The sequence below is a fragment of the Ambystoma mexicanum genome, chromosome 8 (assembly GCF_040938575.1).
Source record: "Ambystoma mexicanum isolate Mex_15411 chromosome 8, UKY_AmexF1_1, whole genome shotgun sequence".
Taxonomy (NCBI): Eukaryota; Metazoa; Chordata; class Amphibia; order Caudata; family Ambystomatidae; genus Ambystoma; species Ambystoma mexicanum.
Genome location: NC_090929.1, coordinates 171,144,759 through 171,158,249, shown reverse-complemented (window position 1 = coordinate 171,158,249; position 13,491 = coordinate 171,144,759). Strand labels below are relative to the sequence as shown.

The following is a 13,491-nucleotide window of genomic DNA, read 5'->3' as shown; positions in this document are numbered from 1 at the left end:
GCAGACATGGGGATTTCTGTGAATTCAGTGTGATGTAGTCGGGGTTGTAGCATTCATGACTATACTTGTGAGGCTGTGTGTCAGAAACGTGGTGCGCCCTGAGTTGCTTTGTGGGTTCTCCTACGTGTTCAAGTAAAGTTGTGGCCATGAAGTTGTGAGAGAAATAATAAAATGTCTTTGAATCCAGGCCTGGCAATTACAAAAGTTCAGAAACCCTTAAGAAATCTGGGGCCAGATTACAGAAACGTTGCACCGGTGCAAGTGCAAAGTGTGCATGGTATTTGCACTAGAGCAAAGTTTGCCCTCTTTCTAAAAACACTTGAAAATATAAATAAAATTGCACCATGACAACTGCAGTTTGGCATGATATAAGTATTAGGGCAAACATTGCCTTAGTGCGAAAAAGATACATTTTCAATGCATATTTGCACCGGGCAAAGTTTGCACTAGTGCTAATAGCATTCCGTATTAGCACTAGTGCAAACTTTGCCCTCGTGCAAAAATACAGTGAAAATGTATCTTTTTTGCACTAGGGCAATGATTGCCCTAATGCTTATAACATGACAAAATGCGCTTGTCATGGTGCAATGGTATTTCCAAGTGTTTTTAAAAATGGGGCAAACTTTGCCTTAGTGCTAATACCGTGCAATTTCTGCACTTGCACCGGTGCAAAGCTTCTGTAATCTGGCCCCAGGAGTTCTTTCCAATTGTATGCAAACTCACATAAATTGATTTATTTGTTATTCGCCGGTTCAATTTCCTGTTTGAATCAATAGTCATTGTCAGAAATGAGTCTCTTTTCTTTTCAGGGGTCGCTGCAAGCTTCCGAATAAGAACCCCAGAACATGTCTTCCGATGTGTGTCGGTACAGGTGGTCGAGTGACAAATCAAGGCGTTTGGACGGTAAGTGGATTGGGAACCCACCTGGTGCTTGCAGCAGCCGAGGAAATTCAGTCACAGATTCCAACATATTTAGGGGGACGCGGGGGCAGTGAACACACACATTTTCTTTCGGATCCATCAACGTCTGCCAACTGGGTCCCAGCCCTATTCCTAGGAAACTCCCCCAAGCCTCACTGATTGGCATAGGTTTAGGGTGTTAGTAATTTACCGAGGTCTTAGTACATGCATGTGTCACCTAGGCACAGTTACATGTACTGCTTTGTGTTCAGGCTTCACAGGGTGTAAAGGGATTTTAGAAATAATATGAGCACCGTAGAACATCCAGATGTGAAGGTGGGATGCAGGCTCCTCACTTTAAGATGGGGATAAGTGGGTGACTTTGGAAACCTGGGCCAACTCACGTGTCTATGCCTCATATTGTAAATACATTCACATGTAACATAGTGCGTCCAATAGCACTGTCCACGTGCATGCCTGTCCTAAATAACAGGAACATCTCTGTAATGCCGCCTCGGGTGGACCCCAGGCACCACACTATCCTGCAGCAGGACTGTGAGATGTTCCTGCTGCCAGGCATCCTTTGCAATGCACAACCCTGCTCCTAAGAGCTAGGTACACACAATACCAAAGCACTAAAACAAAACAGAAATGACCCCAGCACGGACAAATGAAAACAATAACATTTCAGATTAAGCAAAAATCTTGTTTTCATCCTACAGTGGAGCAAATAGTTCACTTTCTTCATGACGCTGCATTTAGGGATCAGAATTGAAAGGCAGAGGTTCTAATGTACCTTTACACAATCTTTTGTGTGTGTTAATACTATTCTTGAGTCCCGCCCTCTTAGTCACAATATATTGACAAGAAATGCACATTTTACAATCATTTATGCAACACTGGATTACTGGCACCACCGCAAAGTTTAGCTATGAGGTAGGATGGTATACACCAATTCTATCTCGCATGTTGCAACACCAAAATCGGTGTGACAACAAACACATTGGGCCCCATTATAAGTAAACCGCTACAACCTCTCATGCTAGCAGTAAATCCGCCATTTTACGAGTGGCAGAGTAGTGATTTTATTCCCCATTAAGTAGTCCCATTGAATTCTACTGGGGGTTTGTAGGATATACCGTCTGCGGTAATTCAGCCAGTGGTACATTTTACATTTTTCTACAGGAAACCCTCAAGTCAAGTTTCCTCCAAATATCTTCCACACTTGGAATATGGCGCGGTGGTAAATATGGCCGTAAGTAAACCTGTTACCGGCACTTTTTAACAGCGCCACCATATTTGTCAGGCAGCCCAAGCTCTCACTCGTCTCACATGTCAAGAATCTCTCCTGACGCTCTGATCTTCTTACATATATGAACGATCACGCCCCATATAAACATTGCATGCAACACAGGAAGCCATAATCCTAGCAAAGAACATTTAATGAAGAAAAGCAAAAGGTAACACATTCGTGTGCATCAGACCTATTCATGTTGCTTTTGCCAAATCTGACGTCTCATTGACCAGTTACCACTTGCCCACAGGCTATGTTAAGTTATGTTAGAGGAATTTATTGAGCGCGCGTACGCCGAAGGCATCGTGACGCTATTGGCAGCTAGCAGAAACATAGACACGGTGAAGAGCCATTAAAATAATAATGTTTTCAATTTACGTCGAAAGCAGAAGTGATCAGCAGTGCAATCACACCCGGATACTCCAACAGGAAGCGTCCAACGATCACGTTGATTTCTGTGACTAATGAAGTACATGAAAAGATTGTGAATTTATTGTGAATCTCCATTCATTACCCCCTTTCACACCCACCCACTAGATATCCTTTTCCAGCCAGTGTACCTAACCTACGTACCACGATCCCCTACCCCCAACAATTTCCAATCACCCAACCAACTGGCTAAGGGGGCGCACGTCCGAAGAGACCTGCAACAAGTCTCAGATTTCATGCCAGTCACTGTACCAATGGATGCCGTCCTCAGCGGCCACGCCCATGTCTGCCCTCACCCACTGCCTTACCGTTCTCATCCAATCCGTACATGTTGGCCCATTCCGTGCCTTCACCGCCATTGCTACAGCACGTGTTTCCAGTCCAAGTGAAACGACCCTAATCAGCATCTTACTGCGCCTACCCGTTCTACTAGGGAGAAGATCCAGTCACCCTTCTAGCACTGTCCGCCGCATGCGGGTCCCAGTCAGACCAAACTATTCCGCCAACACTCCTTCATAAAACCTCCAACAGGACGGATCAGAGCCCAGCGCCATTTTGGCCACTGTCACAGGTGTAACATGAGCCTACGTCACCAGTTTATACTGAATCCACTGGGACCTCACATTCCTGGACACCTGTTCCACGTGCAGTAACACTCTACTTCACGCCCAGTCAGACATCCTCTCTCCCATATCACCATCACTCTTCAGTTTCAAGTTCGCCGCCACCACATTCCTCGCCACTCTATCAGCCGCATAGATCTCAGAAATATACCTTCCACCAATTATATAAATCCTACATTGATGGGGTGTACCTGAGGTCTCTCAGGGAAGTCTTCCTTCATAGTTCTCATGCCTGTCATCAGCTTGGCGAAGTCTAAGAAGTGAAAACGAACAGTCCGATAGTCTGTCTGAAATTCTTGGAAAGTAATAGTTCTGTCACTTCTATAGCTGTCACCCAGAAATCCCCCATGTCCCACTCACCTTATGCACCCCTTACCTCTCCCTTCAAACCCATAGCCCACCTGCTGCCGGTCAGGTGTATCTCTGGCAGGAAAGGGAGCCGCTGCCCCGGGAGTTTCGCTGCCTGCAACCAGAACTGCATAATTGTGCTTATTGGCGAGTGGAGCGTCTTAAGTTCTCTTGCCAGACCGCCAATCAGTTCTAGCAACCGTTGCAGAGCGCATTCCACCGTGAGCCATTCAGTAATCGAATCCTCATGGTGGTGAACAAACCAGTCCACCATGTGCGGAAGAACAGACGCCCAGTAATAAGACCTGAAATCAGGCAACCCAGTACCTGCCCGGCCTGCAGGCTTGTGCAAGGAGGCCAGGGCGATCATAGGAGAATCCCCGTGCCATAGCATTTAGGACAATATCCTATGTAGTGTGTGTGGATGCATGTCGCTAGTATAGGCATCGGCATCATCTGAAGGACACACAACGGTCTCGGTAAAGCTGTTATCTTAACCAGAACCATCCGTCCCATTACCATTTAATAGTTTTTTTGCCAAATGCAGTAACAGACTGATCAATAGTCCTCTGGTATTCCCATTCCCAGTCAGCATTCACCATAAGGTCCACATATCTGAGATTGGCATCTATAAGTGCACTACGTCATCCCCCGCTCTTTCTGGGACAGTATAGATTGCTGATTTAGCATGATTCACCACCAATGCTGATATCGCTCCAAAGTCTTCCACTGATGACAAAAACCTGCTCCAGGTTGGTCACTGGATCCCGCACATAGGTGAGTATATCATCTGCGTACAGGGATATTCTGTGCCTTACGCCCCATTGTAATCCCCACCACCTAGTGTCTTGTACAAATCACTTGTGCTAGGGGTTGTATGGCCAGGGCAGAAAACAAAGGGGACTTCGGACACCGCTGTCACGTCCCTTGGTGTAACCGCCAAGGCTTGGAATCGGGCCTATTGACCTGCACCCTAGACATTGAGCCGTCATACAGGAGCCTCACCCAGTCAATAAACTGCAATTCCAGTCCCATCCTATCCAACACGATCCACTGGAACCCTCAGCTAACCGAGTCAAACTCCTTGTTGGAATGAATCAAGACGCGGCCAACCCTTCCCTGCTGCAAACAGCTTGCTTTGCTCTGCTGTCAATCTATGCAACTCTGCTTCCTTTAGCCAGGAGGCTGCACGCTCCCCATCAAAGCCCTACCTCCTAGCATACAAATCGCTATAAAATCCACAAAACACATCACTAATGCCATCTCAGTCTGTAACTAGTTATCCATTGCTATCCTTAACAGGTTCACACGGATGCTGAACCCTTTCTGTCTAAACCAACCCAGCCAAGAACCTAACCGATTTGTCCCCTTCCGATCGTTGTCTCGATACATAACCAACATAATCAGAACTGTTAAGCCTGTCCCGCTCCACCTGCAGAACCAACACGGCAGCTTCCAAGCCAGCCTGCAGCGCGTCCCCATTGGCCATTCTTCCTTCCAATGCTGCCACTGATCGTTCAAGGGTGGGAACCATGGCCAACAGTGCTTTACGCACCTGACCCCTACCGATATACATACTCCTCTTATAAGCACCTTTAGAGCTTCCCATTCCGTTGATCTGTTCTCGGTGGAGCCTCATTTATGTTCCATAAACTGCGGCATCTGTCCCCCCCAGGGAGGATTTAATGATGTTCCCAACAGCATACTACTATCAAATCTCTAGGTGGCCTACCACTCCTCCGCACTATCCCCAAAAGCAGACATTCATGGTTTGAAAGGGACCTGCCCAGAAAGTCTGCAGTCTCAATCAATTCCAGCTTCTCTTCTCCCACAAAGGCATAGTCAGTACGCGAGTATGAGCCAAGTACCGCAGAATAATGACAGTCATTTCTCTCCTCCCCGTGTTTCAATCACCACACATCACACAGGCACAGGACCGGAGTTATTCTAGCCAGTGTCCTGGACACTGTACCCAAGGGCCGCACATTCACACTCCGAGTACCCATCTCCTTATAGAGCACACAATTAAGATCCACCAACCATAACACTCAATCAGCCCGGTGCTTAAATATATCAATATTGCGCCTTACCTTGTGGTCAGCAGGAGGATCAGTGACTTGCTTACAGAGTCCTATCCCCTGGGCAGCCACTGTGACCCAGGAGATAGAAGGCTGTCCCAGGCGGCTCTATCTATTTAATCAGTTTCTAGCAGTGGTGTGGGGGGGTCATTCTTAGATGCAATGATTACAGATGTGCCTTAACTCAGACCCGCTATATACACATTGAGCAGATCATTGACCCCTTAGTTATTGAAATTGCCAATGCTAAATATTCACACACAAGCTAGCTTCCAGACTAGAGTCGGTTCTGCCCCACGTGATTAAGCTTGACCAATCCAGATTCATTTAATAGCTGGGCTTCCTTTTGCATTTTTACAGCCCTACGTGTGAGGCATTTAGTAAAACTCGATTCACGTTATGGAATCCTGGTAAATGTTGCTTCATAATGTTTGTTTCATTTTCTAAGGTTAATTTATAAATAAACTTGTCTCGCATCCAAAATCCCAGTAGCTATGATGGCTTGGGTTTGCAGCTTGAACAAGGGGCTGCGGAAAGACAGAATTAAGTCTGGAGTCAATGTTGTCGCCCTTTATGGCTTATGCTGAAGGAAATGTATTCTACACTGTGATGTGTGCACTTCAATGCAGGTTTATTTAATTCATACTTGGGGGAGGGTTAGGGGCAGCACAACTAGTATGTTTTACCTGCTGTCCATATTTCCCCAGATGTGTCCTTGGCCTGGGACAGCCTTCATCAAGCCAAGGAAGTGGTGAGTACAGTTTTTTTAACATTTTGAAACATCAGTGTGATTAGTGTTATAAATACTATTAGGAGCATAACTATAATTCGTATTGTTATTAATAATATTTTATTTATGTTACAATAATATTTTAGCTGCACATTCCAATGCAAGTCCTTCCAATGTGTTGAGCAATGAAGACACATTCTCCAATCTCCTAGCTTCTTTTAATTCGTCTTTTTACCCCTTGCCAGAGGTAGTGTTCATCTTGTTAGCTGTTTTTCAATTCTGTGCTTTTTTTTACATTGCACCTTAATTACATGATTTCTACCAGATTGAAGAGCTTTCTAAGTAAAACAAAACGCAGCACAAATCTACTGAAACAAATTCAAAAGAGTTTAACAAAAACACTGTTTCACAGATTTCCCCGTAGAGCAAATACCCGGGGAGGAAAAATACGAGGCCACAGAAAGGAAAGCGCCTTGGCAGCCTGATGGAGAGTAGGTTTAGCATTAAAACATTAATAACAACACATTTCATTATAGTGCTTCATGTCAGACTCCTAGCAAAGGTATTCTGAATGCTACATTTAATGGCACTCGTATTATGGACCACAGAAGGATAAAGGGCTGAGTCGGAGATACATTATGACTACAGCTAGCAAGTAAATCTGGGAAGCAAGTGTTTAACACGCTTTACTTTTCCAGCCTAATAACACGTATCATTTTATTGAATAAGTTCAAGGATGTTTACACAAAAAAGTTATATTTTGTTTTAAAAGTTTCAGCGATTTACGTATAACGCTGATAATCCATTTACAAAAAAGATACGGAAACAGGAAATAATAAAAAAGTGTCAGGAAAAATATGTTATCTCCTTTAAGTTTACGATATAGTTCAGTGTGGTTTGCTTGACTGACCTGAGCACTACAGGGGTTGCCACCTAGAACACCCTGACAAGTCAATTCCCCTATTGCCCGACTACCCATGCAGCGGTGGCAGTGTGGCAGGGCACTGTATATAAAATACTGTGTGTGGGGAGGAGAGCATGACTGCCTGCCTACATGCCCCTCATAGGTGTAGTAAGGGCTGGGGATGCTGACGGGCTTTCAGGATATACCTCATTAATATTCATGAGGGGAAATTTGCATACAATTAGAATCAGGGTATGCAAATTAATCTCATGAAAATTAATTAGGGGTATCCTGAAAACCCACCATGGATCCGGCCCTCAAGGCCTGGTGTTGGACAACCCTGTGCTAAACTATATATGCTGCATTTGAGGTGGACTGCAGCATCTTACCTGCGTTTTCTCTTTTATGGAGCACTGAATCCTGTACACACCCATTGCAGGTGGACTTCGCCTGCTCTGCGTGCTCCATTTGAGGTGGAATGTTTCCTTTTTAATAAGAATATTGCATTTTTATATAGCGCTTCGTGCCTGTTTTCTGCTGCTGCTAAGTGCTATAATAAGAGGTATTATTCATGATTGCTCAAGAAGGGTTGAACTGGCCCTGCTGGGATTCGAACCTGGGATGACGGCAGGTTGCATGAGGATCCATGAAGCAAGCTTCTAATTTGCTCAGGTGGTTTACTAGCTACACATTCTGGACTTGATTTACAAAGTTTTCATCCAATGGGATTTTCCCATTGAAACCCCTTTTGTAAATCAGGCCCTGCCTTCTCTTTCACGTGGGTTCTGCCTCATGCTGCGCTGTAGTGGGCTGCACACCCGATGCAGCTTTTTATGGGCGCTGTGTGATAGGTGTTCATTTTTAGGTCAAGTGCCCTTACACCCTCTCTTTGGGTGGGTTGGAACACATATGCCCTCTCGCCGTGTTTTCCATGCTTCAAAACCATAATTGTGGGTATTTTTTTTTCTCCAAATGTCTCTGGTGTAACTCTTGGCTCCGTGCGGATGCTTTGGGCCCTGACTTTGTCTCCTCCCCTAATATTGACGTCACGTGAAGGCCACTGATTTCCAGGGAAATTAAGGATAAGGGGAAGACTTTGATTTTGTCCACCAGTTCCAAGATTAGAGAACAGCTCCCAATTGCTCCTTATTAATTTTGGAGTCTTTCTCTCTCTTGGTGGACATTCCAGTGGACCAGTTACTAATGGTCTCTACTGGAACACAGATGCTGATGCAAGCATTTGTGACCTGCATTGAATAATAACATTCTCTCTGCTCTCAGTTGCTTATTTTAACTGGAGTTGGTGCCTGTCAGTTTCTTTCGAATTGTTTTGGTTATTTGTTTTTTTACCAGTATAATTACACTTATATTACAACCCACGGTGACGTAATAATTAAAGGCTGTATGGAGAGTTTGTAAAAGGTCTGAATGCTGAACACATGTGATGTGATCTGCAAAAATGTTGCTCTGTTATTATAAAATAGCCACCACTTAATCCTGCATACGGGTCTGTGCGTGGGATTTCTACATGTCTCAAATGGGGGCCTGCCTTGGTTGGAGGGTTGAGCTGTGCAGGGATTTTAAGCTCTGTCACAAAGAGTGAAACTTGCAGGCATTCATTGAGAACAGCACCTGCTTCTATCTGGTAAAATGGTGTGAATTTTTGATGTAAAGATTGCAGGGGGTATCTGTACTGCCCTCTATATGGCAGAGCAGAGGCACACAGCACTCCAGCCAAGGTTCTCTATATGGTAGACGTCGACGAGCAACCAAGGCTTAAGCTCTCAGGAGGTGATGCAGGCTGGTTCTTAAGTACAGTGAGTTCCCAAGCCCCCACAAAGGAATGTCCACACGCTATGTTATGTTCTAACACAGTTCTTTATATAAAAATAAGGTTCAGAGATGTATACACAATTAATAACACACTTTGTACGCTGGTAATTATAATATGGCAAATATATCCAATGTCTATGGGGTACCACACTTAGCTATAGATTCCTTTAAAATGCATCAACTGCTGACAGTTAAAAGATAGCATACAAATCAAGCTTTCTCCAGCTACCTAGACACACTTCTGAGTGAGGATCACCCTCACCAGGGCAACCTGTAATAAAAGTATTAACAAGCCCAGTCCATATCTCAATATACCTGAGATGGAAGACTTTCTTCAACGGTTCGTCGACGGATCCCTTGACGGTAAACTCCCTTTAAAGCAGGAGCCACAGGGCGTCGAGATTCCTCGAGGAACAGTGGAACACTGGCGTTGAGACAGCAGCTTTGATATTTACGGTACTCTTCGACAATCGTTCGAGGAAGTCCTGGGAAGATGAGGCATGCAGTCCACCTCGATGCAAAGTGTTTGGTGCCGCAAAGAAGACTTGGTGATGGATGTAGGCCCAGCAGCGGGCGTCGGGTGTCAGGAGATGCTTTGGCGGTCCTCTGGCCTGTCAGTGCTGCAGTCGCAGCACGTACCTCAGGATAGCTTTGGTGATTGGGACTCAACCCCGGGCTGGACTTCAGATCTTCCATCAGTATCCTCAGGATGTCTTTGTTGGCTTCAGGTGGCGGGAAACTCACCGGCAGACTTTCCTTAGTAGCCGACGACCGCGGGTTTCTCCGGTGGGACAAGGGGATCAACGGCGATTGCAAGGGATCCCTTCATTCAAATGTTCTTAGGCAAGGTGAAGCTTTGCAGTTCCGGTCGTCAAGCAGCACGGTGTCAAGCTCTCCCCTCTTTCGGGCAACACAACTCAACTGCCTTCCAGCAGTTACGGAAATCCTCCGAGTCCTGGTCGATGGCAATGGACTTTGATGGCCTCGATGTCCTGGCGTTTTTATTTCAAGCTTCTCGGCGGACTCCTTCTCCGGTCGACAGCCTTTCAGGACTGGCTTCCAGGGTGCCTTGATGAAGAGAAGCTTTTGCACGATGTTCCCTCGTAACTCGGGGAGAGGTCTCCTAGCCAGGTCCTCTCTTGGATCAGTCCTCGGCAGACTCGACAGCTTTTAGATTTCGTCGAAGGAAATACAGCAGCAATTCTCCTTCTTCCAGCTCGGCTTCAAGGATGAGCTTCAAATTTTAAGTTCATATTCTGAACAAATTCGGATGTGAGAGGTCTCCAGATATACACATCTGTCTCTCATTCACTCGGGCTGAGCCAGGCTCAGTCAGTCAATCACACAGAAGGGCATTCATGCAGACAAGCAGCCAATCAGTCTCACATGCATTTGGGCTATTCACTTCTACCCATAACAAGGAATGTTGATTGAGGCAAGCACCCATCCTTTCAGCACACCACACTGCATTCTTGTCAGTTTCAGGCAGGGCAGTCTCATTCATTGTGTCACACACAGAAAGCAGACACCTATAACATAGAATGTATATTTGTCACACACACTCTTCACCTAGGTCCCACCCCAAGGGTGTACCTACAACATACAGTCACTGGGAAGGCTCCAGCCAGTCTGGCCTGGACTCCCACAATCCCATATATGGTTCTTCCACCCAACAGCCAGTCAGGGGAAGGGACAGAGTCAGGGCTTCCCTGGGCTTTGAAAAGGTAATAGAAACCAAGTGGCCACAGGGGCCAATTTGCCTTCTACCAGGATACTCAGAGCACCTGTCAAATTCAGCATGGAGCTGCTGCCAGTGCATACCCTGCTCTGTGGGCAACACACAGTGGCCCAAAAACATACACTAAGGGTACAGGGTTTTGCCCCCACCCATGGGTGCCATAAGGGTTGCCCAAGAGTCTCTGTTCACCACAACCAAAAAGAGGAATCGCTGCACTGCCAGGAGTACCAACTGGACTCCTGTGCAGAAAACAACACATAACACACATAAGGGACTACAGGGCAAGGACATGGAGGCCATGTGCCTCCAATGCATTTACAGCATCACACTTGGTACAGCACGATATTCTCAAATTGCTGCAAATGATAGTAATAAATTGATGCATACCATATATCATGTATCACTGCGTTCTCTTTCCGAGTGGTGTTGTCTGACTTTTTGGATCTGTAGTAAATGGATTGTTGGGGTGATACTGTTCTGTTGAGCATTGCATATAGCCCTGGGTAATTTGGGTTTAAAGGTGTGTTTTCACATTACTGATAATCCCCTGCCAGGTGGTATCGAGCTGAAAAGCATTTTATGGTCCTCCGCAATAGACATTGTAAGCTCCAGGCTTCGTGTCTCAGTTGTTAGTATAACATGTTGGAAGTAATCAACCAACAGAGGCTAACGGCTCATGTTTTAATAGTCATGTTGTGACCGGCCATTCAACTTGCCTGTTCTTTTAGCCCAGGCCATTCTTTATGGGGCCCACACAAATCCATTCCTATAAAATTAAAATGTAATTAACAAGTGCAAATGCCAAACTATTGGCTCTTGCAATGCTTGTTTCCAAAGGATTAGGATTTTACTAGTTCAGGCAAATACAGCGTAACACAATTTTACCACCAAACCATTCCTGCATGATAGAAAAGCGCATGAGTCTTCTGATACAATATTGAGTCCACTGGTAAAAGAAGACGATTCCTTTTCCCAGATACACGCGATGCTGGCAGTCCCTTGTTTGCCTTGTCTTATTACCTTTATTGCTGCTGTATCCACTTTTGTATCCTACGCTGTATCACGGGCAGCCCTGCGAGTACGGGCATGTCAGCGGTTGCACATGCAAGAGCTGCTGACAAATCATTACATTAAATTGATTAGAGAAATGCAACCACACCACAAATGTATCCACAAAAATGGGGTTCTGCAAAAAGTCACACTTTTGTGTCCCAGTTTCAGACGGTGGAGAATCGGATTGGAGCAGTGGATCGCCTACGGGCCCGGGCCCAGAAGATTAGGCGAAGGTTACAGATGGACTGGAGTGAAGCCACAGGTGAGTTCCTCTCCTTGGTAATATGTCAAAAAGTTTTGAACAACAGCACTCTTTCCACATATGAAGACATTTTAACTTGTTACCCTTGGTATCTCTGAATGGACACTGGACTGGCTGACCTCGCTCCTCAGTGACCGTCCATCCCAGGTCATTCTGGCTCTTTCTCCTCCCCCAACTCTGTCTCCACCTGCGGCATCCCCCAGGGCTCCAACCACTCTCCTTGGATTGTTAACAACTATCTTACCCTGCTTGCACATATCATTTCCACATTCTCCCCAAACATCCAGTGTTACGCAGATGACATACAACTCTTTTTCAAACTTCCCTCTGACCCTCTCCTTACTTCCTGCATCATTCCGGAGTGCCTATCAGCCCTCCAGTCCAGGTGTACTTCCAATGATCTCTGCTTCAACGCCAGCGAGACTGAGATCCTTCCTATTGGGACTCCTGCTCGCTCTTTCTCTCCCTCACTCTGGGCTCTCCCCCTTCTCCTTCACCTGAAGCCAGAAATCTTGGAGTCATCTTCGACTCCTCTCTCTGCTTCATCCATCACATTCAGGACTTTGCCAAGAAGTCCCACTTTCAACTCCACCTCCTCAAAGGAATTCTTCCTTTTCTTACCTTCCCCCAGAAGCTAAATGTCTCAAGGAGCTCTGGTGCTCTCTAGGCTAGACTACTGCAATAGCCTTTTCGTCATCTACTCTCTTCCTCTCTACGACCCCTCCAGCTAATCCAGAATAGGGCTGCAAGATGTATCCTTGACCTGAAGCCCAGGGACCGCATCTCTCTAACGCTAAAAACTCTCCACTGGCTCCCGGTTGCTGCAAGATCAAATTCAAATCCCTCTGTATCCACAAGGCTGTCTGGGCCAGGGTCCACGCTATCTGCAACTTGCTCTCACTAAATCCTCTCCCTTCAGATCTTTACGTTCCGATGGCACCAAAACTCTCTCTGTGTCAAACACTTTGCTAAACTGCGAGCTGGTGGCAGATCTCTTTCCTCGGCTGGCTCCCTCCTATGGAACAGCCTCCCCTCTTCCACTTCACCTTGAGCCGGATCTCCTCAAATTCCAGAAGCTCCTCAAGAAATTTCTTTTCACCTCCTCCTTCCCTTCCTCCCTCCTCTGCTAAACCTCAGAGCTACTGAGATTGGTGACCGGGTCCCTTATGCGTCCTCCTGGGTCCTGGCCTCCCACCCCCAATCGCCTACAGCCTATGCCCCTCCCAGCACTTTGCCTTGGCACCCACCGGCCAGTGCCACCACAGGCTTGCACTTAACTATTTATTGGTGGTATTCCTC

General features: G+C 46.1%; 1 protein-coding gene across 1 annotated transcript in view; it reads left to right on the top strand.

The window, feature by feature from the left end:
• The first annotated feature begins 815 nt into the window (after positions 1–815).
• Positions 816–13,491, top strand: part of CCDC187 (coiled-coil domain containing 187) — a 335,108-nt gene continuing 322,432 nt past the window's right edge. Inside the window, exons 1-3 of the mRNA XM_069609090.1 lie at positions 816–903; positions 6,380–6,423; positions 12,093–12,192. Coding sequence (XP_069465191.1) covers positions 846–903; positions 6,380–6,423; positions 12,093–12,192 — 202 coding nt within the window. The 5' untranslated portion in view covers positions 816–845. The remainder of the gene's footprint in view (positions 904–6,379; positions 6,424–12,092; positions 12,193–13,491) is intronic.